Source organism: Talaromyces marneffei, chromosome 5 (genome assembly GCF_009556855.1).
Source record: "Talaromyces marneffei chromosome 5, complete sequence".
Lineage (NCBI taxonomy): Eukaryota > Fungi > Ascomycota > Eurotiomycetes > Eurotiales > Trichocomaceae > Talaromyces > Talaromyces marneffei.
The window spans coordinates 3,172,551-3,196,178 of NC_072352.1; the positions used below are offsets into that span (position 1 = coordinate 3,172,551).

The following is a 23,628-nucleotide window of genomic DNA, read 5'->3' on the forward strand; positions in this document are numbered from 1 at the left end:
CGCCACGTCTAAAAAAAGGGGACGGAACAGAGATTGCGTTCGGGGTTTCAGACTTTGAACAGCGAGAAGAATGCAGAGTCAGTGAATGGGAACGTTTGATGCATGGTGTTTCGGTTTCAAATTATGGGATTTTGTGGGCCTTGATGGAGTTTTCTTGAAGTGCAACAAGTGTGCATGATTGCTCTATAAAATTGAACTATATTTGAGGACCATGATGAATGTGAGAAGTCTATGATATCTCGATCTCTATTTTACATATATATGTAGATCTCTCACGTCATCTCCAATCTTGTCTATATTCTAAGGCAAGCTTATCCTGCATACGTCCTCTAATGACAGTTCCATGAACATCCTCAGCATGACTAAGAAGGTCCATTTTGTCTTATATTGGCGGTGTATCACACACATGACACACAACTCGACTGGACGACCATGGTGGGTTCACATGTTTTCGCAAAAAATGCCAGATCAGTGAGCCAGGCATTGCATACTTTGCAATCCGGGCTTTCAGAGAAATATTGGGATTTCCAACGCAGATGAAGCAGATTGTCAGTCAGGCTTCTTGGGATATGACGCAGACAGAATCGATCGCGTCACATAGAGCATCCTCTATCTCCTCCTTGATGACGACCCGCTGCCATTTAGCAGAACAATGAGAGTCTTCGTCATTAGGTGCAGGTCGGCGAGGAGACTGAGTGGCTCGACGTGTTAGCCAGCCTTCTTCCACGCCATAAAACACCGTGCCTGCATCGATCGCCGTAATCTGGCGCTAATACTCCGCCTCAATAGTTTTCCCGGGTATAGCCATCATACAGTCGATAAAAGTCAGATGCTGCGCAGACATCGAGTCCCGGTTCTATAAGGTCTTCTTAACCCGAGGAGTGACCATCAACCCTGCTAGCTGGCATTCCAAGTCAATCACGGGTTGTTCGTTCCAGTAACGCTCCAGATTCTCTCAAATCTGTTGATTCCTTTGTCGTTGCTTCTCATTGCATAGTGCACGAACCGCTCAGTTGTGCCGTCGCTTCGCTTCCATTGTCCGGTCATGGGAAACTTCCAGCTTATCTCGCAGCCGACGTTGGCATTTGGCTTGGCATTTGGAAAACGCTCCTTCATCGAGATGGCCAAAGAGGGCTTTGCAGGATATACGGTATCGCTCATACTTGGCTGCTTGAGCGTCCCATTTCCGTTTCCGTCTATGGACGGTATCCTGCCGTGCACGAACCGCCGGAAGATCGTTAATGGACCTAGATTCTTCGGTCGACAACTTGTATGGCCGATTTGGGTCGATGGACGCGCTGAGCGAGCATGCAAATCGTACCAATGACGTTTGAGACCCGGTCTTGCGGACAATACCCTGGGCGTCCACGTCCACATCGACCTCATAATGTCTGATGAACATCCGAATGTCCAAGTGCTGCATCATAACATTCTATAGGGCCTCCGAGATTTCCTCTGTTCGCGATGTGAGCGGGCCAGTCAAATTAGCTAGGAAACACACTTACCGCTATTATTGAACTCCTTGGCTGCCGCATACCAAAGAAGATAGGGTTTAACAATGTCTTCAAAGGTAGTGATCTCGCCAACACGACGCATTTGAGATCGCAATGTTGAGCTGAGCATTCTCTTTTCCAAGACAATCCGATATCCAGTTGTTTCCCGCTCCACCTGACAAAACACATATTTATTCAAGATTTCATCCTTTAATTTCAGGTCCTGCTGATTTAAGCCGTCAACAATACCGACGCTATAGAGTTTCTTTGCATTATCCAGTACGGGACCAGTCTCTGTGATTCTCTTGAAGCCCTCAATGTGGAATAACATGCTCAGCAGACAGACGTGCAGGCTAAAAATCAGTGTTAGGTCAAAGATAATTTCTGGGATTTTGAACTCGTTCCTGGGTAGTCAGCGGACCAGCCTAATAGTATTTTCGGAGGCACCTACGGAGCTTTCTTCCCAAGGAATCGCTTGGTGAAGTCCGGCTTCAAAAAAATAAACAAATTCGGTCGGCCTCCTTCCGGATCACGGATAAGTCTGAGTCCCAGGTCCTGGTAGCAAAGGTGTAAGAGGGCTCTAGGACGGCTTACAGTGATGACAGCAAGCTGAGTGTAGAAAAGAAGTTGGGTTCGCCGCCAACCACATCCAAAACTCGTTTCGGTGGTGGACAATAGGACACGTGTAAACTCAGATACATCTTCAATATACATGTTCTTTTTTGCCCTTCGAGTCTCCTTCAGATTTTTCTCGGTTGCTACCAGGGCTATGACCTAGCGGAAGTCAGCAATTACACCGTTGAATAAGAAGGAATAAAATGTGACAGACTTACATCCTCCACCTTAACAATAATATCTTTGCTAAGTCCTGACAAGGTCTCTTGCTTCAGAACAAGATGCCACCATTTCCAAAACGACTAAAGCGAACTCTTATATTTGATCCTAGAACAGTGTCGACCATTTTTTCCGCAACGAATATCGCACCGCTATCCAAAGAAGGCATAAAGAAAACAGACCATCTCATCAGAGTTGGAGATGAACCGCCATTGCTATACTAGGTCCACGTGAATATGCCGGTAGAACCTACAAGGACATATTTATGAGCTCTTAACAATACAGATGAGTTAAGGGCGACCTACCTATTCCAATACTCACAGGTATCATCCAACTTATCCTGTGTATTGGGACTGTACCGTTTCTGTCAAAGCTGAGAGACATCCAGATTCTCCACTATAACCAAATACTCTTCCGCCGAGAGTTAACCCTTATCATGGAGATCATCGTCATCTGAATCACTCTCATCATCTGATTCCTGGTTATCTGACTCCAAATCACTGGCAGACTCATCGTCGGACCCGTTATCTGAAAAGATCTGGCTCAGAATGGAGCTGGTATCACTGTCACTCTCATCGTCCAAGGTGCTGACGGCTATTTCACCATCACGTTGAGACAGAGCCATGCTAGGTAATCAGGAAACAGTGCAGGCAAAGCCGGGGGCTAGTTGTAGAGGAGGGAAGGGTATAAGAAAGAATAAGTCGGTCGAAGGGGATGGAGACCCATTATAAGAAGAGCCATCCTCACGAGACGAAAGAAGAACAGAGCCATCCATAATTAAAATTAGCAGAGGTCAGCTAGTCTGAGCTCCTAGAGTCTGCGAATCCACCCTTCGAAGCCACAAGGACAGAGAAACAGGAAGACAGACTACAATCCTGAGTGATCCAGAAACTGAGCGCTGAGTCATTAGGGCTTTGCCAGGTCCCAGACCACAGTCACATGATCTTATAATGGCGTGGAAAACGGGCGTGGTGGGAAGGGAGAGGTGCGTGGCAAGAAGAGAGGTTGGACGGAAGCTGGGTCTTGGCAGGGCTTGGCGGTTAGTGAGCCGCGCAAAGCAGCGTGAAATGTAGCCCATTTAGGCAGCTCGCTAACCGTCAGAACGTTATGTAGATAATTTTAGAAACCATTTTATTATTATGATCCAAAGTTATTTACTATAAGTTAGAGATGAGCTTATACCTAATAAGCTCATCGGATTAACCTTACACGAATCCTTTCTTCGTGATCTTGGACCGTGTCGAACCAACACTAACATAAATGTTTGCATTGTTTACGTATTTGCTATATTTGATGGGTTTGTACTTGTTGTTTAACCTAGCTATCTTATTTATAGTTAACTACTACAGAGTAGTTAGTTAGTTAACTAACTAACTAGTTAACATATTGTAAATTGTTTACTAAGTAACTCAAGTGTACACTCTAGCGTAATTTAAGAGCGTATTGTTCATGTACACACGCGGAAGCTAAAACGGACAAGCACTGCACAGGGGTGGAGAGCATACGCTCCAGTGGCCTACGTTGATTGGCAGAATCGACCAAATGGTATGGGCGGGAATCGCGTTCCGGCAACGTGTCCAAGGCTTAAATAAATCTGGCCAATGATAGCGCATTCAGATTACGCTATCTGCAGTCTAGTACAGGGCAAACACGTATTGTACTAGTAATTACCATACATACGCCCACCGTCTGAGGTCTCGAAGAGACATGCTCAGATGATCTTCTCTCGCGCATCGCCCTCGAATTCTAGTTCGCAGCACTCTTCGCTACACGGAGATCGACTGATGAAATATTTCGGTCTGGGAAATCGACTTGCAACTACTCCGGAGGCTTGTGATATGTCTGCCGCGCTGTGGAGGCCAGGACGGACTTCTGCCAGCGAGTGCACCAATGGAATAGCCTCGGACCGCCCCCGTTAGTGTCTATTGGCTCGCCAGGAGCTAGACCTTCTCACTAAGGCGGAGTTGCACACTGGTGAGTTGGACTGATTCCGATTGCGTTCCTTCGCGCGCTAATTCAAGCTTCAACTACCAGCGATTTCCCACTCTGCTTCCATTGCGCACATTTCAAGTTATTTCTACACAGAGAAACAGACAAACTTTATGGTACCGGGCGTTTGTGTGTGTGTGTGTGTGTGTGTGTTTCCTCCACTACCCAAGAATTCAAAGGATCGCTGTACTTTCAAAGGTTTGGATCCCGCCAAATCACGAACTATACGAGAACTGTGAGAACACCAGCAGTCGCCTCAACGAACGAATCGACATCGCACTGATTTCAAAGGCACAAATCAGCGAACGGTTCGCGCATAAACGCTTATTTGTTACGTGATATTTGTATTCGTTCGTATCTTCGGCTGGAACATGCAACTGCATACCTCCACCCCGGCAAGAATATCCTGGTGATGGTTTGTGGCGAATGCTGGAGTCTACAAGGAACAAGTCCGGAATCAGACCCGGAACTTGACGACGGGGGATTGGATTAATTATAATCCAACAAATATACAATTACCGCCATGCCGGACGACAAATTCATATTTGTGAATGCTCCGACAATCATCAATGCTGGCCCGCGAGATGCCCGGCGGCAGTTGCGCTCTCAGTTGATGCGTCGGGTTTACCTGAAGAAGTATAGAGTTACTCCGCGATCGGTTCAAGACAATGGGGTCAACGTGGGCGAGAGAGATTCGTCTAGTACTCCGGAACAATGTCAATGCGCTCATCCTTCAGTTAGCAGGCTGAGCCCGCCAGACGACACCCACCACGAAAAGAACAAGCCAGAAGAGAAAACCAAAACCGGAAAATCTAGAATTCCAGCCCGGGCCAAATTACCCACTCCGCCTATTGACGACGATGATGTGCAAGATCTGTGCCAGAATTGCGGTGGAATATGTTATAGTTTGAAACAAGCTCCAACTAAAGCACCTACAAAGACGCCACCGGAAGAAAGGATACAAGAAGAAAGACCGACTATGAATGGCGACCCAAGGATGACTGTTGGAGTTTCCATAATCAACCCATTTGAACAAAAATTTTCCAAGACAGACTGCCCAAACAGTAATGGGTTGATACAACACTGTAAGACATCTTCCGTATAATACGATCGAATCTTTGCTGACTCTGACATCTACTCAAAGTCGCACGGATTCTCATTCCTACACTGCGAAGTGACGTCGATTACAGTCACAAAGTTTTCACCGAGTATATCCAGCTTACGCCAGACCCGCTTTTATTCAATGTTCTTTGTCTCAGTTCATCCGTGCATCTCGACAAACTCATGTTGTGGAATGGACTGGACTCGGATAGTCGCCGTCGAGAACTGGAACAATCACACTATCGATACACTGCCCTACGTGAGTTACGCCGAGCCGTAGCAAGCCCAAAAATCGGCACCCCGGAATTTGATGGCATTCTTTTGAGCATTTGCTTGCTCGCAGTCAGCGATCCGATGGGCGAACTTCCTCCGAGTATCAAAAAGATAGACTACAATCCATTTCATCATGTCTTGCAAGCCTTGGGTGGCTTGAATATCTACGGATATCAGCCTGTAAATCCCGTGCACTGGAAAGGGTTGTTAACTTTGATAGACCAACATGGTGGTTTTGACAAGCTTCAGCTATTTGGCGCAAAGTGGAAGATTTCTTAGTAAGTGATCTGGTTTTCCTTTTCTCCTCTACACTCTCTGGCTTTATGTGGAGATAATTAAATGAATGCTAACAAGGGTGATTCAGCACGGCTTTGAAATACGCTTTGCACACCTGCACAAAGCCAGTATATCCTATTTGCGACCATCTTGGAGAGTTATTGATTGACCGAGAGCCACTAGATATCCTCGGACTAACTTTGGAAGATTTATCTCCTCTTACTGGAACCGGATTCTCGAATTTGGACATGTTCTCAATCCGTGAATCCATTCAACAAGTATTTGTGGAGATCAGCCAAGTCGCGCAAGGCATGAACACGTTGATGCCTCAACACGACAATAGAACCGTGAGAGATCGCATAGCTGATGCTCGGAACCTGGTTCAATACCGATTTCAGAATCTTCCTAACTTATTCGATGATCCCGCTCTTATAGTGGACTTATCATTGCTTGAAGGCAACAAACAATCAACCGCCTATGCAAGGAGTATTGTGGAAGTGGCCTCGTCCGTTTATGGAATGTGCTGGCTTGTTACGTACTTGTTCACAACTCACGTTACGTTTCCTGTTCCATCTTGTCGTCGCTTTCGACTCAAAACAGTCTACCGAATTCGTGACACCATTAGCAACTGTGAATACTCCTTGCAACATAATCCATGGGTTCTAAGACTACAGCTATGGTGTGTTGTTATTGCTGGTATTGCTGCCGAAGATATCGATACCGAGCTCCGGCAATGGATGGCACTCAAGGCTCATGATCTATGCACCAGACTAAGCCTTCAACAGTGGGACGAGGTAGTCAATGTGATGAACTCTTTCGCCTGGATGGAGGTAGCTTGCGCACATGGAGCAAGGAAGTTTTGGGCGCAGGTGCAGACTTGTGATGATTGATTGAGCATACAAGTCTCCGCCCGGTATCAGAATTTATATGTACGGACAAGATTCGCCATTTCTCGTCCCCGCTTCTATGTGCTATAAGTTCTGGTATTTTTACACGTGCTACGCTGCGAATTGCTCTCATGGGCTGCACAAACAAACGTTTACCCGCAGGGCTACAGAAGCACCAGCAGATCAAGCTTGTACTACTTTGCGCTGTGCAGAAATTGTGCTCACTTGCAGTCTACCGGGCAGTCTTGCAGGGAATCGCGCTGATTACCTATTACCTTGGGGCATTTCAACTGTCAACGACATGTCAAAATACAAGCAACCGACCCATCGACTAGTATCACTCAGCGATATCATGGTCTACAAACACAACCCGATAATCATATCCTATACAATTTATGACCGTTACGCAATGAATTTTGACCTTCAATATACCCATTCAACTTTTGTTATTCTATACCCCTGAGCATGGGATATATCTCGCCGATCCTTTTACGAATATTCCACATGTTTTCAAGCCTCGAGTTGCAGATGAATTGTTAATCAGTCAGGAGAGGGAGCTGAGATTTTGCTAGGCGTTCCGCAGAGATACCACGACTGAGTGTATTTGGCGTCGTATGCTAACTATATGTATGCCTTCGGGAGATGACGAACCTAGAAAATTATACACAAAAGTCTTGCCTTGCGCTAAGCCATGGGACGGAGGGGGGAATAATTGCACCTGGAAGCTATATATGCCACCTAGGCTTGTTCAAACTAGCAAACAAATATCCGTGTGCGCTATTCATGAATGTCGAATGTACTTCTCAATCCGGAATGTGAACTGCCTATTCTCACAACAAGCTTACTAGAAGACCTAGCGAGTTATATAGTCACCTCGAATTGATACCCTATTCAGGCCTGGAAGCCATACGATGCTTATATCCGGTATGTCCAGGAGTAAATTCATCTGATCATAAGTGAGCGGATCGGATAGTTTGTACCTACCCTACACTCAGATATCTACGCTGCTATCGACCCCAATACCAACAAACTATCACAACCTTTCACTGCTGTTATACTAGGCGACAGTGCAGCTGTAGGTGGTAGACTTGCACGGTCATACGCTGGAACCGGTGCAACAGCCGGAATATGTACTACCTTGTATGCTTTCACCTCCCGTTCCGAATTGTTTCTCGAAGTAGTGTTAATCGCAATTTCTGGTGTTGACGGAATCCCCAGACCTTGCCAGTTCGTTCATCGTTTGGTTGACTCGCAATCAGGACCGCGTACGTGGATTGAGTGGAATATTCTTGTCGTGCATGTGGGATGTCGACGAGCTTCTGGCCAAGATGCATCATGACATTGTGGATCGGGATCTGTTTCGGGCTCGGTTCGCGGTGTGGAGGCAAATATTTGTAACAACCCTTCGGAAGAAAGAACAAGAAGCTTTATCTGAAGTGGACCTTATCCGAGATGCTTAGTAATGAACCGTGTACATCGTATGATTGGCTAGAATTAGAGGATAGAAACGCGGAACAAAAGCCGCGGTGCAATTGTAAGCATTGACTAAGAAGGGTCGGATGCTAACCAGCCAACCAAGCACTCAATATGGCGTTCTTTCGGCAACATTCTCATGAATATGGCCCTGTGACTTTCTTATAAGGACCTGAGGAAGTTGCGGACTCTGATCCGCCACTTAATTCACTATTTAAGGGTGTTCCATCCATCGCATGGCCAGTCGAAGATTCCCAACTAACACAATCAGCCTCTTTGCGATCGTGACTTTGATGGGCGTTCTCACATCTTTATTCTTACGACGAGGAATTTCAACCATTTCAGAAATGACAGCCACAAACGGAACCAGCGTCCCTCTGGCGCCAGTGATTTGCGTCAGCCATGGCGGCGGTACGTCGAAATGTCGCAACGACTTTAAGCCGCTTATATTGACTGATGATTCCTCCATATAGGTCCTATGCCCCTCCTCGGCGAACCCGGTCACAAAAACATGGTCAATTCATGGCAGACTCGCGTTCGAAAAATATTGAAACTCGGTACTCCCGAGGCCCCCAAAGCCATTATTCTTGTTACCGCGCACTGGACTACAGACCGTCCAACGATCTCCTCTGGCGCAAAACATGAGCTCTACTACGACTATTACGGGTTCCCACCCGAGACGTATAAGATCAAGTATGATGCCCCCGGCGCCCCATCGATCGCCAAAGATATATACAACCGACTCCAGAAAGCAGGGTTCTCTCCACAACTCGACGATAAGAGAGGGTGGGATCACGGCGTCTTCATTCCGATGAAGTTCATCGCACCAGACGAGTCAATTCCTATCGTCCAGATGTCCGTGCTCGAAAGCGAAGACCCAGAGGAACACTATAAAATCGGCCAGGTACTTGCAGAATTACGGAAGGAGAACATTGCCATCGTAGGATCTGGGTTTGCGACCTTCCACAATCTGCGATTCTTTCCACGCGGCTCAAACTTCCCTGCGGACACCGCATCGAAAGTTCGCGAGTGGTCTAATGTCCTGAATGAAGCTGTCATGACGGAAGATGCCAACGACCGAATGGCCAAATTGAAGCACTGGAGAAACTTCCCCCATGCATATACGATGCACCCGCCGCATGGCGCTGAGCATTTCTTGCCTCTGATTGTAACGGCTGGAGCTGGGTCCTCGTCCAAGGGAGGCTTATATGGGGACGAATTCCGGGGAGCAGATATGTTTTCATTCTACTGGGAGTAGTGACAACGACTCCAAAACATATTAAGCATAGCATTGTATTGGTTTTTGTATATATTTATGTTCATGTATGATGTCAGCCCGGACAATTGAATCCGACGATTATATTTTAGGGTTACTCCTATCGCCATTAGGGTTATGATGTATTGATTGCGCTAGACCAAAAGAGGCTAGAATTTGATTATCAGCTGCTTTAGTTCACGTGATCTAGGATGATCCGCCAATCGGAGCGCTCGGTAGTTCTATGTGGCTCCAAAGCCAATTTTATCGGACGAACGATAACAAACATCCCAGGGATCTTTTTGACAGAAAACGAGAGGAAGATTACCTTGTTCTCCTCTCATTTCTTTCTATGATTTCCATATCTTTTATATCTTACCTGTATCTTGTTCCTATATTTTGACGCACTGCATTTCGATCATTTTTGTAAACGAAGCTTAGACCGTACCACGGTACCTGCCAAGCTGACGTGTCCCTTAGGGACCTAGCTGATTCTAGATACTGACATACATTTCTACAAACAACAAAGCAATTGGCTCTATCGGCGATTATCAAGACAAAGAGACAGAGACGCATTGTATCTGAGCAGTCTTGACAAAGAAAATAGTGTTTGGAAGACATTTTGGGTCTATAATGGGAAAAGATCATCTCAAATGTCCCGAAAGGTCAACAGATTCGTCATTCAGTCCGCCATCTTCATTGGTGTCCTCCTGCTCATTCTGTACATAAATCGTCCACAGGCTGCAACAAACAAGCTCTTGGCATGGACAGAAATTCGATACAAACCCAAAACTGCGGATCATTCAGCGTCGCGCGGCGTATGTCCGAGGTTGGCCGGTAGTAGGAAACCGGCCTTAGTGGTGGCTCGGGTAGCAGCAGACGGCGACGCATCATGGATCGATTCGCTATCCAAGAAATATCATCCCTGTGTCTACACTGTAGATGCACCGATGGACCCTGCGTCAAAGTATCTGCAAGTTCCCCGCAATCGGGGCCATGAGGCAATGGTCTACCTGACTTTTATCATCGACAATTACTATCACATCCCAGAAGCTGGAGTAGTCTTTGTGCACGGCTCACGCTGGGCCTGGCATAACGATGAGCCTACATATGACAACGCTGCTCTGCTCAAAGCGCTGGATGTTCATGCCGCCCTTGAGCCATGGGGTTACCACAATCTACGCTGCGACTGGAGGGTGAGCACCTGCCCTCCGTCTGCAAAGCCACAAGGAAGCATGGAGACATCAGTGCAGGCCATGATCAGTCCCTGGGATGCACGAGCGGTATCTGATTCATTGCTACCGGGGGCTTTTGAAAATATTTTTGGAAAAGTGCAGTCTGCTGACAGTAAGCTTGGAAAGCATCAGACCGTTCGCTCGCAATGTTGTGCGCAGTTCATTGTCGGTCGGGTGAATATTCTTCAGCATACGATTCAAGAGTACATTGCATTGCGACAATGGCTGCTCGACGAGAGTAATGATGCTGCGCCGCGGGATGATCGTATCTCGGGGCGTATATTATCGTATCTCTGGCATATACTGTTCATTAAGAAGCAAGAGGTGGAAGAAAATGGTGCCATTTCTCTTGAGAAATTGAACTCTGCAGCATGTCCACGTGCGCCGGATTGTTATTGTCGGCTCTACGGGCTCTGCGATCTTGAGAAATGTACGGATGGTCATTGCTATGGACAATACAAGATACCGCCAGATTTTAAGATTCCGGACAATTGGGCCGCAACGCATTCTTGACGTGATAAATTGTGATCTTAAATAGAGCCAAATAAATACTTGAATAAATAAATGTTCTGGAACTGTATTTGTTAGAAGTACGCTTACTTGAGCTTCATCGGTGTGGAGCATCAATAGACATCATGATCGGCAGAAAAGCCAAAATCGAGTAGAAAGAAATTTAATGCCAAACAAAGCACAATGCATATCGGATAATAAAGTTGTAGTTACACTCAGAATGGTGCTTGCCTGCCCGCGCCACAATGAAACTATTGTTTACTAATGTTCGAACACACTACCCATAGATATCGTGCTCCAATCGAATAAAAATGACAGTTCAGCTTCCTGTCTGGTTACACAGAGATGTGGGGAGCTGATCGTTATGAGTGATATTGGGGACTTGGCGCATATGCTTTCTTTTTTCAGCTCTGAGATGCATGGTACAGCAGGTATAATAATAGTATGGCGTCCGCCATCCCTTAAGTCGGCTTTCGATCCAACTAGGCTGTTTGAAAGACGAATATAGAACGCCATATTGCTGTCCTGAAACGACCGTATTCAGAACCTTGTTTCCAGCAAACAATGAAATCTCAAGAAAGCCACATGACGTTGTGGCAGAAGTTCAAGGATGCGAATCCCGACACCGAGTTTGTCCTGGTTCAATTTATGGGATACAACGCCAATATCTTCATCCGCGCCATACCTGTAACTCGTTTCGAACATCTGATCAAAAACGGGCAGACATTCTCATTCGCTAGGGCTGGACTTTACCTTCTTCCCCACGACCATCTAGCTGAGGGAGGAGAACCTGTTGGGATATGCTATTTGAAGCCTGATATTTCCACGCTCTATGTTCAACCTGGGTCTCCTCACAGGGCAATTGTCGTTGCGGATATTGTGCAAGCAGATTGTGTAACTGCCATTCCGGAATGTCCTCGATCCCGACTGAGACATATAAGTAGCTTGATGGTCCAGGAGACTGGTCACTATCCACTCATCGGGTTTGAGATTGAAGTCGTCTTCATGCAGAGAGTGAAGAATGCCGATGGCTCGGTCGCCACATATCAACTCACTAACAAAGACCATTCCTTCGGCAGCTTGACGACAGAGGACGAACAGTATATGGTCATGGTTGAGGATATCGCGAGGTCATTGCTTGCGGCTGGTATCAAGATCGAACAGTTCCACGCCGAGGCTGCCCCTGGACAGTGGGAATTTGTTCTTTCACCATTGCGTCCCGTGGAGGCCGTCGATACCCTGATTAAAGCCCGCAGTATCATCTCTCGAACTGCTGAGAAATATGAACTCAGAGCAACCCTGTTTCCTCGGCCATCAGAGTTACATGCCGGGACCGGAGCACATGTACACATTTCCTGTAACGTAGACGAGTTATCACCACTACATTCACAGGACCAAAAGAAACAGCACGAAGCGCAAGAATCATTCTTCGCCGGAATATTAGACCAGCTTCCTGCAATCTTGGCCTTCACTCTCCCGCAGCAAGAAAGCTATGCTCGAGTACAAAGCGGAATATGGAGCGGCGGCGAATACGCTGCGTGGGGTTGGGAAAACAAAGAGATTCCTCTTCGTCGAATTGAGCACAATCATTTCGAATTGAAATTGATGGATGGATTTGCAAATCCTTATCTTGCGTTGTGTGCTCTTCTAGCAGCAGGCATGGATGGTCTGAAGAGGGGAATTCAATTGTCTGCCGGTCCCTGTCCCCGAGGCGCTAATATGCTCTCTCTAGAGGAAAGGGAGAAACTTGGGATTTGTACATTGTTACCAAAGTCACTATCTGAAAGTCTGGATATTTTGGTGTCGAACGCCGTGATTTGTGAAACGATTGGACAGGCTATTATCGAGCCGTATCTTGCTATCAAGAGAGGCGAGATTGAGCAAGTCAAGACTTGGACAGAAGTAGAACGGAGGAATTACCTTATCTCACGTTACTAGTTTCAAGCAGCAGGTATATTCTTTGCATGTTTGTGGCTCATGAAACTTACTACAAGTGTTGGCGGGAAACATGATTGTTAGAGATGGGTTACACGTAAAAGTCATAGTAAGATTCTATTAGATAAAGTCTAGGGTACTGGCATCGATCGATTTCCTTGGAGTTAAGTGTCCTGTTGGTAGAACTAACTACGTAGTCATGTAATGTTAGGTACGTGATATAAACAGAATTCCCCTTGCATGAGGCTTAGGCAAGGGAAAATGAGTTGCACGACGGCGGTTTCAAGTCTCTAAAATTCTGAATCAAATAATATCCAGCATTAATTAGGTAGGTATCAAATTCTTTACTACAGAGATTGTAGGAAATCAAGAAAGTGGGTCGACCAACCCCGAATTACCATAAAAATCTCCTTCCGGCGATCAGTTCGCCCCAATTCCTCAGGTGCCCGGCGACCCTTAACAACCAAAATACCAGGCTGTCGTGGGGCCGAAGGTTGCCTCTCTCACCTCCGTAGAGAGTAATCTCCCGAGAAGAGTCTCGGCCTAGAGTACTTCCAGCCACAACATCCCGGAATGGCAACCATGGTCCCACCGGCTTCTTTGGCCACCCGAACCATACCTATTCTTTTATGACTTCGTGGTGAGGCAGTCTAGATGTAGATGGATACTTCATGCGCTTCACCTGGTCAGTTAGGGCTTTGTCGGAACTTTTGGGGGGAGGGAAATTAAGGTTATAGAGGCATGGCAGGTTCATATTCGGAGGATAGCATATATGGAGAAAGAGAAAGGGAAAAATTTGAAGTACAACCGATAAGATTTCACAGAATCTACAACGTTGAATTTATGTGGAGTGTAGAGTTGTGCTACTCCGTCAATGGTGTTACTGCCGTCGGGATTTGGGAATAGTTACATGGTCAGCCAACAACACGTAACTAGTTAACTAGTCAATTCTGGGTTTTTGGGGCTTACTGTTAAGGGATATGTTAGTAACTAACCACAAGTCACTTAACTCTCGCCTAAAGCTTTACATCTACAAGGACGCCGAGCAGCGCCTGCTCGGCGACCATTTTGGTCGCATTCGGCCGACAGCCGAATGTATCGAATGAGCGAGCACCAGTATCAAAAAAACTATCGGCAATCTCAACAGTGTAATTCCAAATAAATAGATATATTTTAAATCTTGAGATTCAACGGTTCCATCCGTTCTGTCCATCATGCGAAAAATAAGTCCCAAATCCTGTTCAAGGTCGAAATCAAGGAACCAGGATGGATGCTACTACAATTCAACCAGCCATCCAACCGCAGAACGAACAAATTGAACAACATGAGAAATTCCAGTCCCAAGCGACCGTTTCTGCAACTGAATATCAACAAAACCGACTCTCGCGCTCCTGGCGTCACTACGCGTTCTCGCCCATCATTGTCAACACCCTCGCCGAACTGGAACTTTTACTGCTGACATTCAACATCGGAATACAAGATGCAGCAACCTTTTCCGACTACCGATGCTTCGCCTCTAATCAGACGGGAAACACGGTCATGCTTGCTCTCGCAGTGGTGGCACAAAATGATACCAGCGACCTATTTATATTAGCGAACATCGGCATTAGCCTTCCATTGTTTCTCGCAGGCGCCTTTATCACAGGCCAGCTCGGAAATCATGTTTTGGGCCCCCGCATGCGTGCCTGGCTGGTTGGGATCAATTTCCTGCAGACGATGATGGTTTTCTGCGCTGCAGTCATGCAATTCACACTAGGAGGTCAGTCGGAGGGCCCGGCTGCGTTAGGCATCATTTCCCTGCTCGCATTCTCCAGTGGATCACAGGTGGTTTTGTCTCGCGTGCTGCAAATACCGGAGATCACCACTGCCATGGCCACAGCGGCTTGGGTTGACCTCATGATTGATCCAAAGGTTTGGAAGATAAGAAATAGACCACGCAACCGGCGCAGCTTCTTTCTCCTGTCTCTCTTCGCTGGTTCACTGGTTGGAGCAGCTGTTTATTACAAAGCTGGATCGCCAATAGCGCTCATCCTGTCTGCCTCGGTTAAGGCCATCGTTACCGTAATGTTATTCTTCAATCCGTCCGAACCGATCGTGGATTATGATGATTGCGCGCTGGCATAAATAATAACAGAATGGAAGTCTTATATAATATCTTTTGCTTTCTAGAATAGATTAGTTCAGCACCGAACAACAAGTAACATATTGCCGCAGATTGACTAGTGCATAATTCCAGATGTCGTAGTTAGGGCTAGGGCCAAGACTCCCCAAAACGGAAGGAGGGACAGATCGAATAAGGAAGCAAGACGGGACCCAGCCCGTAACGATTAGGTGCAAAGATAGGTTAAAATCTTTTGTTATGTTACTGAATGTGATATTGGCTGCGAAGTCTCTAGGTAAATAAACTTTTCTATGGCTTCCCTCCGCGCATCATTTTAGATAGGTTGGCGAATGCAGTGCGACGTTTGTCAATAATATCGTTGAACGTTTCACTCGGCCCGATGCTGCCGATTACAATTTGATCCTTTCCTTCAGCCAATCCCTTGTAGGCCTGTTCGGTGAACACATCCAGTGGCATACCAAGATTTCGACCCGTCTCCAAACCCATGTAGTCGTGAAGCTCGGCTGTAGTTTCCGTTAGCATTCCAGAACTATAGTCTCGTGCAGTATGTGGCATTAACTTACTCTGCACCGGAGGCGGGGAAATCTCCAACACTTTAATGTTGCTGTGCCGAAGCTGCTCACGAAGACAGAGAGTGAAGACGTTCAGAGCAGCCTTTGAAGCCGAATAGGCGGGCAGCGTCGCCGCGGGAACAATGGCCAAGTTAGAACCAGTGCTAAATACAGATAAAGTTTCTTGTTAGTACTATTCTGTCATGTCACCAGAAGGTCCTTAAGAAGTAACTCACAAGATGAAACTGGTGGGGCTAGGGTTCTGCAGAAGATAGGGCAAGAAAGCGTGAGCCAGAGCTACGAAGCTGGAGAAGTTCACCTTCATTTCTTCATGGAATCTGGTAAGATCGAATTTTTCCGGATCGGCTAGATCCATGGGCGTCTGAATTCCAGCATTGAAGATAATACTGTCGATGTCCGTGGGTTGCTTCATCGTCCTGGAACAACATTCAGCGTTCCAATCATATTTTCTTCGATGAACTTCGCAACTCACTGGGCCACAAATTCAGGAATGTCATCGAGATTGCTAATATCGAACTGTAACCCACGAACACTCTGCTCGCCATTCACTCGAACAAATTCATCCAGACGCTCTTTCCGTCGTCCTACCACTGTTACCTTGGCTCCTGATTTTATCAGACGCGACGACAGCGCTTGGCCAATGCCCGCAGTTGCACCGATGACCAAAAAATGACGATAGGGAAAAGCCATGGTATCAAAAATATTGTATCCTTGCAGATGTTGGCATGAATGCTATGATCGATATGTTTATTTGCGTGGTTGGGCTACGACAGACCGGGTGTTATGAAGCTATATATATTTAAATACCAAAGCTTCGGTGAGAAGCCAACTCCCACATGATCCCCTTTTTCCGGTCCAAAATTGCAGTCACATACCTATTGTCTGTCTGGGATTCGACTATTCTGTATAGACAGAGGGCCAGGGTGATTACTTTACGGCTATCCCGAATCCGGTGACGACAGCGCATAAATCCACCCACTCTGTAGGTACCTCAACCAGTCTTCGATATACCTAGTGTGGATAGTTTCGGGTTTGCCAACAATCCTCCTTACTAAACTAGTATGCACGACCTTGCGCAATGTGCTCTGTAATGTATTATGCATGGCAGCCTATGCCAAAGATTTCATTCCTAATTACTCCGTAGACACACAAAATACAATACAATACACTGCGTGGTAAAATCGGACACCAAGTAAAAAGTTCACGAAACCCGCGGACTTAACCACCCAAACTCCACGGACTTAGCGTGTCGTGACCAATGAAACAGAATCACGTGCATCTCATGAGGTGCTCAAAGAAACAGGCCCAAATGTAGAGATGCGAGAAATCAATGCGAAATTTATAAGGAGAGGGTATAGACTGTATATAAACGTTGCTCGAATTGCAATTTTTACTGTGATTTGACTGAATCAATCCTCTCTTCGCTTTCCCTTCTATAGTGTTTGTTGCCCCAATAAAACAAACCCGCCCCCAAAAATGTCTTCTCCATCCACCACCAATGTTCTCGTCACTGGTGGCTCTGGCTTTCTTGGCGCTTACTGTATTATAGCCCTTTTAAAAGAGGGATATCTAGTTCGTACATCAATTCGATCCCTCTCAAAAGCCTCAAAAGTCACAGAATCCTTGAAGAATGCTGGTCTCACAGACGTCGACTTGAATCGCCTATCCATTGTCGAGGCTGATCTCAACAAAGACCAAGGCTGGGATAAGGCTGTTGAGGGATGTACATATGCTCTTCACGTGGCATCTCCGATCCCCGTCACCATACCTAAGGACGACAACGAATTGATCGTCCCCGCACGTGAGGGAACGCTCCGAGTCCTTAGAGCTGCGAAGCGTGCTGGAGTAAAACGGGTCGTTCTCACTTCGTCCTTCAATGCCGTCGGTTATGGGCATCCTGACCAAGCCAAGCCTTTTACAGAAGAATCATGGTCCAATGAAAAGTCGAAACTCGGTGCTTACCCTCAATCCAAGGTCGCTGCTGAGCGCGCCGCATGGGACTTTGTGAAGAAAGGGGATGGAAAAGGGCTAGAACTTACTGCCATCAACCCTGTCGCTATGTTTGGACCTGTTCTTGGTACTGAGATGCCATCCAGTATTCACATTATCCAACGATACATGACTGGAGAGATGCCCGCCAGTTTGAACCTCTACATGGGTGTTGTCGATGTCCGCGATGTCGCTGTCCTGCATCTTCTTGCCATGACAAGTCCTGCGGCGAAAGGAGAGAGATTCATTGCAGTTTCCCCAGGAGGTGGATGGATGCAAGAAATTCCCCTCATACTAAAGGACAAACTACCAGAAGTCTCCCAGAAGGTTTCTATAAAGGTCTTGCCAAATTTCGTCACGAGGCTCCTGGGTATGTTCGACAAGCAGGTTGCCACTTTCGTACCAGAGCTAGGAAGGAGAAAGGCGTCTTCCAACGAGAAAGCAGTCAACATTTTGGGCTGGACGCCGAGATCCCGAGAGGATACTATTGTGGACACTGCCGAAGCTTTGATTAAATATGGCTTGGTGAAGACTGCGTAAGTTCACTTTACGACTGATGTTTTCGGGAAAGTATGGTCTTTATTTAGTACTGTCGCTGGCGAGTTTTGAAGTTTTTATACCTACGTTTCTGATTTGATTAAAAGATATTGCAAATAGTTAGGTAGTTGTTATGCAACAGAGAAATTTCATAGATCATAATATGGGAATTAACTCGCCTCCTTATTTGACACAAATACTGTGGCCCGGAGTGAACTTGCTTCCCTCTTTGCATTCTTAGCCCTAAACCAATAAAGTCTCACAAATGCATTGACTTCCAACTTCAACCCGAATATACTACCTTCTGGATGTCAATATATTTGAGTAGTACTCGAATTACTTTGAAACTTGCTACTGACATCGGTTCTATCATTAAATTTATAACTTAGGTTACCGTACCTAGGCCCAACTTAAGCAGGTTGCGTAGTTTGCAAACTCCTCATCCTCCATGAGAATATCCATTTCTTCGTCAAACAAATTAGCCACAAACTCTACACTCCCATTTTTATTCCTCGGAAGCACGAAACATATCCGAGTGAATCGATTGAGTCCGTCCATAAAGGGTCTAATCGCTTCTACCATACCCCGATTCCCGAATATGCGGTCGCCAAAATTGACATCGGAAACGGGAAACATGATCATGGACGAGATTGCCATGTTGTTCCCCTCAATAGAGGATGTCCGGTTTCTCTTCCATCTAGCGAGATCGTCAAAACCAGACAGATTCTGGAGCAAAGTGTACAGATCCATCAAGTGAGCAGATCCAATGCTACTAGCTCCACGGCGGATAGTCGCGGCAACTGTGGCAATACTTGTGTCGGTCGAAGTAAGCGACGGTAGTGGAAGCTTGGATAAGACATTGAAAGTGATATTTCCCAAGTATTTCGGGGGCAGACCAGTGGAAAAGTTGGGTCGTCCGTCACACACCATGTTCAGCACAGCATCGGCTTCCCCAGATTCCTCGCTACTATTGCCGCTCGCCTTTCGTGCCATTGATCGAGCTCTGAGGAAACAGCGCCAAATCAAAGCGCAAACTGCATCATTACTAGATATTCCTCCAGAGCCACCAAGTTCCTGCGCAATATCTCTTTGAAGGGCAGACAGCCCAGACGGTGAGACATAAAAAATTCCGGCTTTCAACAGCTGTTGTGCTCTTAGGGTCGATTTTGGGGGTGGTGCGTGGGCTGCTGCACTAGTTGATGCTTTCACAGGTTCTTGGTGAATATCCGATGGAGATATGCCGATTAGCATCCACGTCTGAGGGTCAATTTCATCGACATTTTCCCCTGTCCTTTCCCGAGTCCAGAGTCGATCTGGAACGCTGCGGTCAGAACTTCCTACAGACATTTCCGCCAACCTTTTGCTCTCTCGCTGCAACGCATTGCAATTTCCCGACCATAGCTTTAGCACATGAAAAAAAGCGGTTTCATCACTGGCGGAGTGGTGAATGGCTGCAGTAATAATGCAGCACCCCGGGATGAAGTTAGCTTGACCAACAAAAACTTCCGGGGTACTGCTGAGATCGGCAAAGAATGGAGACCACACCAGGTCATCATCGTTGAAGGTGTCAGTGGGAAAACCGGCATCTTTAATCTCATCGAAGCTTACAGACGACTCTAGTTCCTTAAATTTGAATTGGTGTGGCCATGGATCATTAACATCAACAGGACAGTATCGAATTTCTCCTTGTCCTGGGCGCCAGCCGGGTGAATCAGAAGACTGCAGATGTACTTTGCCACTCAGCCAAGGCACAGTAACGAATGTTCTGTGCAACGCTTCATGTAAAACAGCAAATGCCTCGGTGAAAGTTACCCCAGGTCTGATAGACAGATAAATAGCCCCGTTATAGTAGGCCCTGGGCACACAGTGGTCAAATGGAGTGAGAGGAATCCGAACTTCCGGGGAACCCATGACCATTACCAATCAATATCCTCTTTCTCTTGATATTTTGCATTCAAACTTTAGAGATGTTATGTTTGCGTTTTTCTCTAACCTCTTCATTAGCCCAACGGGAGGGAAATAGATCATAAATGTGAAGAGTTAGTTATAGTGCCGTTCTGAGTCAAAATATTGGCTACAGGGCAAGTTAATTTATTACTTGGGGTTGTGCCTGGTAGTAGACGCATAGACGTGGGCTATCTTACTCAGGGCATCATCCCCCCAATTTTACTCGGGACTCGCATCAGCACTGGCTCAACAGACTCAACAGTCTTAGGGTGGGAAATAAACTTATATACATTCATATATGGAGTTGGCGGTGGGTACATGAGAGCTTCATTTTAGTAGTAGTAGTAGTAGTAGTAGTAGTAGTAGTAGTAGAATTGATGCTGTAGCTAGTTACGGTTTAAACAGTCGTGAAAGGCATTGGCCCGAGGTCGCGCCCTCTGCAGTTTATCTGCTGAAACTTCAGTATCGACGGGGGTTCGTAAACGTGCTCCTAGGGCTTACTCAATTGATGGACACTGAGATTGGTCTACTAGACTAATTACAATGTGTTATAGGTACTCAAATTCAAAAAGGGAAATTGTCTGTAAAGCAGAAATCCGTTACCGTACGACGAGATATCTCACCACCGTTGGGTACGGTACGGTTCGGTTCTTACCGGTACCAGTAGTGGATCCCTCGTGCAAGTGGAGACAATGGTTTGAAAGAAATATACATTTCGTACTGTAGCCGAGTTACTCCATTAAATAAGAATATGACTTTCTGTTCGATGATTAGGGGTCAAATATCTGGCCCTGCGACTTTTTAATTTTTAATATAATTTTATTGGGCTGTAGCACACCAACCCGGGGCGCTGGTATGGTTAGTATCTATTGGCTCTGGGTTTTCAATTCTTGAGACAAGGAAGAGCTATGCGCAGGGGTCTGTTGCGACGTAGCTATCGATTAATCGTTGCCTTCAAATGTTCAAGTAGGTATCCCATAGATAACATACCTACCAGAACGCCTTATTGCCTGCCAATAAGGCGCTGTTGGCATGGTACTGACGTCTGAAGATTACTCTATACGCGCTGCTGGCACGAGTAAATTACTTTATTAGGCAGGTGCCATATATAGAGTTGGTAAACTATATAGTGTATTAATTTTAAATGAAGTTGATAGATCAAGGATAAGAGATTTACTTAGAGTACTACAGTAATATAAGATTTCTCTCCTGCGTATAAACATAGGGCGTAGCCACAACAGTTAGTATTTAGTTATACAATTCACTCGGCGTACATACTCCATTGTATAGTTAGTCTAGTCGTATTACAAATTCCTAGATATTATAAGCTGACCCGAAGGAATGAACGTCCTCATTTAGGGTCCGAGTTGACATGATATGCACCAATCCTGCGGCCCCCAACAATACACGGATCGTGTCTCTCTATTGGAGGATTGCAACACAGGGACTATGCATGGTAAGCTCTTCTCTCCGGGCAGAGATCGAGTGACGTATTTGAAAATGAGAGCTTTCAATAGGGAGCGGAGAAGTCGGTCTCTATCGTAACGCTGAAGATTGGGAAAGACATTGACGGGCTCTATTTTCAGCTTAGAGTTGACGGTTTCTCGGGATTTTTCTCGCTTATCTTATATTCATGGAGAATAACGAATGCTTTGTGATACAACTGACCTAATCTCAGCCCAGCCCTCTCTGTGTCGTAATTGCGCTCCGCATGTGCTGAGTGAGGGGTTCCCAGGGGGGTGTAATGGTCAACACCACCATGACACTGAATCTTGCAAATTGGGGTTAGTGTGTTCGTGGTTGGCTCACCTCATAGTAGGGTGCTCGTATTCAGTGACTCGTGGGTTCAAAGCCCATCGGGGACGCCTCGGAGAGTCGTTTCCCGGGGGGATGATTAGCGAATATGCCACGTAATCGAGGTTGGGTGCCACCCAGATTAACGCTATCTTATTAAGAATAATCCCAGGCTACGGAGGAACTGGGCGGGTTTGGTTAGCAGACATGGTTTACGGAGTAGTGGTACAAGTCCTTATAAAAAGACTTCCACTAGGAAGCATGGCAAAGCCGGAACATGGGGATACAACCAACGTGCCTTAGCCTAAGCAAGATTGTGCGTCTTGAGAAACCCTAGATTCACACTAAGTCTGCGATTACCAAGGAAACCACATACTTGACCGGAATAACATACGATCCCTCGAATTTTTCAGCGAAGTATAGGGCGATTACATGCAGAATATCGTATTAAAGACGACATGGACTTTAAACAATGTCGGCAGGATTATCCCCATCAGAAGGCGCCACCTGCCACGAGGCTTAGATGCTTGTAATACGCATCAATCAATCAAATCGGCTGAGTGAGGCCATGGCCGTTCTGGGGCCACACTTTGTGGGGATAGGCTGTATAATTACAAAAAGTGTAATATCTTGTAAAATGGTGACCATGTTATAAAAATCATTTGATTTTGGATTTTCAAAAGAGCCGAAGCCCTAACCCTAATATCTTATTGACAAGATGACACGCTAGCGCAATCTCAGGTTGGAGTATGGGATTTGTACGTGCTTGAAGTCATGTCTGATCTGCGTATTCCTAACTGGAGATCCTGATCATCTTTATATGTCCAATCCATACAAATTGTATCAACAACAGCATCGAACGATGATTCCAATGATTTGCTAAATCCGTACAATTCCCCGTCTATCCATGCTCAATACCGTACAATTTGCTGTACTTCGTATAATATTTCCGGGGCAATGGATTCCGATCCGAATCCAGATCCCGTACTACTACCGTCAATAATCTCCAACGTGCCTCCAGGAGTATGTTCACTGTATTGGGGGAAGATCACGTGATTTGGGACATCGCACAACCCTAATACAAAGCATTACCAACAGCCCCGCCAAGCGGTGCCTCTTTTTGGTAAGGTGGTAACTTTTTTGTTCCAAGTTGGACACCAACTAGTACTGGTACATGTTCATGTCCGCGGACATAACTATCTACGTAGGCATTCGTTGAGCGATTGCGCTTACAATGGTCCTTCAGAATTCTTGCTTATATAGTCCTATAAAATGCAACTTCAATCAATGACTTAGGTTCTTGCTTTGTAACAGCGCTATCGACTCTCTTAGCTTCACTCTTAAATGATAAATATCGATGGTTTTCATTCTGTGCCCTAAAAACCCTGGACGGACTTCTTTATACT

The 23,628-nt window shown here is 46.0% G+C and overlaps 10 protein-coding genes across 10 annotated transcripts; 6 read left to right on the forward strand and 4 right to left on the reverse strand.

Annotated features, from left to right (window-relative positions):
- Window positions 1–1,009: 1,009 nt before the first annotated feature.
- On the reverse strand, window positions 1,010–1,402 carry EYB26_007466 (uncharacterized protein; the record flags this gene model as incomplete). The annotated part of the gene is made up of 1 exon (XM_054266733.1): window positions 1,010–1,402. The coding sequence occupies one exon, from the start codon at window positions 1,400–1,402 to the stop codon at window positions 1,010–1,012; it is 393 nt and encodes a 130-aa protein (XP_054122708.1).
- Window positions 1,403–1,432: 30 nt separating this feature from the next.
- On the reverse strand, window positions 1,433–2,952 carry EYB26_007467 (uncharacterized protein; the record flags this gene model as incomplete). Its single annotated transcript, XM_054266734.1, has 7 exons — window positions 1,433–1,455; window positions 1,506–1,897; window positions 1,945–2,267; window positions 2,327–2,410; window positions 2,549–2,576; window positions 2,633–2,680; window positions 2,819–2,952. 7 exons carry the CDS (start codon window positions 2,950–2,952, stop codon window positions 1,433–1,435), a joined length of 1,032 nt encoding a protein of 343 aa, XP_054122709.1.
- A 1,887-nt stretch (window positions 2,953–4,839) lies between these two features.
- On the forward strand, window positions 4,840–6,856 carry EYB26_007468 (uncharacterized protein; the record flags this gene model as incomplete). Its single annotated transcript, XM_054266735.1, has 3 exons — window positions 4,840–5,401; window positions 5,461–5,968; window positions 6,055–6,856. 3 exons carry the CDS (start codon window positions 4,840–4,842, stop codon window positions 6,854–6,856), a joined length of 1,872 nt encoding a protein of 623 aa, XP_054122710.1.
- A 1,817-nt stretch (window positions 6,857–8,673) lies between these two features.
- EYB26_007469 (uncharacterized protein) lies at window positions 8,674–9,584 on the forward strand (the record flags this gene model as incomplete). The annotated part of the gene is made up of 2 exons (XM_054266736.1): window positions 8,674–8,737; window positions 8,800–9,584. 2 exons carry the CDS (start codon window positions 8,674–8,676, stop codon window positions 9,582–9,584), a joined length of 849 nt encoding a protein of 282 aa, XP_054122711.1.
- Window positions 9,585–10,234: 650 nt separating this feature from the next.
- Window positions 10,235–11,329, forward strand: EYB26_007470 (uncharacterized protein; the record flags this gene model as incomplete). The annotated part of the gene is made up of 1 exon (XM_054266737.1): window positions 10,235–11,329. The coding sequence occupies one exon, from the start codon at window positions 10,235–10,237 to the stop codon at window positions 11,327–11,329; it is 1,095 nt and encodes a 364-aa protein (XP_054122712.1).
- Window positions 11,330–11,890: 561 nt separating this feature from the next.
- On the forward strand, window positions 11,891–13,264 carry EYB26_007471 (uncharacterized protein; the record flags this gene model as incomplete). The annotated part of the gene is made up of 1 exon (XM_054266738.1): window positions 11,891–13,264. The coding sequence occupies one exon, from the start codon at window positions 11,891–11,893 to the stop codon at window positions 13,262–13,264; it is 1,374 nt and encodes a 457-aa protein (XP_054122713.1).
- Window positions 13,265–14,527: 1,263 nt separating this feature from the next.
- Window positions 14,528–15,385, forward strand: EYB26_007472 (uncharacterized protein; the record flags this gene model as incomplete). The annotated part of the gene is made up of 1 exon (XM_054266739.1): window positions 14,528–15,385. The coding sequence occupies one exon, from the start codon at window positions 14,528–14,530 to the stop codon at window positions 15,383–15,385; it is 858 nt and encodes a 285-aa protein (XP_054122714.1).
- Window positions 15,386–15,671: 286 nt separating this feature from the next.
- Window positions 15,672–16,645, reverse strand: EYB26_007473 (uncharacterized protein; the record flags this gene model as incomplete). Its single annotated transcript, XM_054266740.1, has 4 exons — window positions 15,672–15,886; window positions 15,947–16,098; window positions 16,171–16,371; window positions 16,428–16,645. The coding sequence occupies 4 exons, from the start codon at window positions 16,643–16,645 to the stop codon at window positions 15,672–15,674; spliced, it is 786 nt and encodes a 261-aa protein (XP_054122715.1).
- A 786-nt stretch (window positions 16,646–17,431) lies between these two features.
- EYB26_007474 (uncharacterized protein) lies at window positions 17,432–18,484 on the forward strand (the record flags this gene model as incomplete). The annotated part of the gene is made up of 1 exon (XM_054266741.1): window positions 17,432–18,484. The coding sequence occupies one exon, from the start codon at window positions 17,432–17,434 to the stop codon at window positions 18,482–18,484; it is 1,053 nt and encodes a 350-aa protein (XP_054122716.1).
- Window positions 18,485–18,880: 396 nt separating this feature from the next.
- Window positions 18,881–20,392, reverse strand: EYB26_007475 (uncharacterized protein; the record flags this gene model as incomplete). Its single annotated transcript, XM_054266742.1, has 1 exon — window positions 18,881–20,392. One exon carries the CDS (start codon window positions 20,390–20,392, stop codon window positions 18,881–18,883), a length of 1,512 nt encoding a protein of 503 aa, XP_054122717.1.
- Between the last annotated feature and the right edge of the window lie 3,236 nt (window positions 20,393–23,628).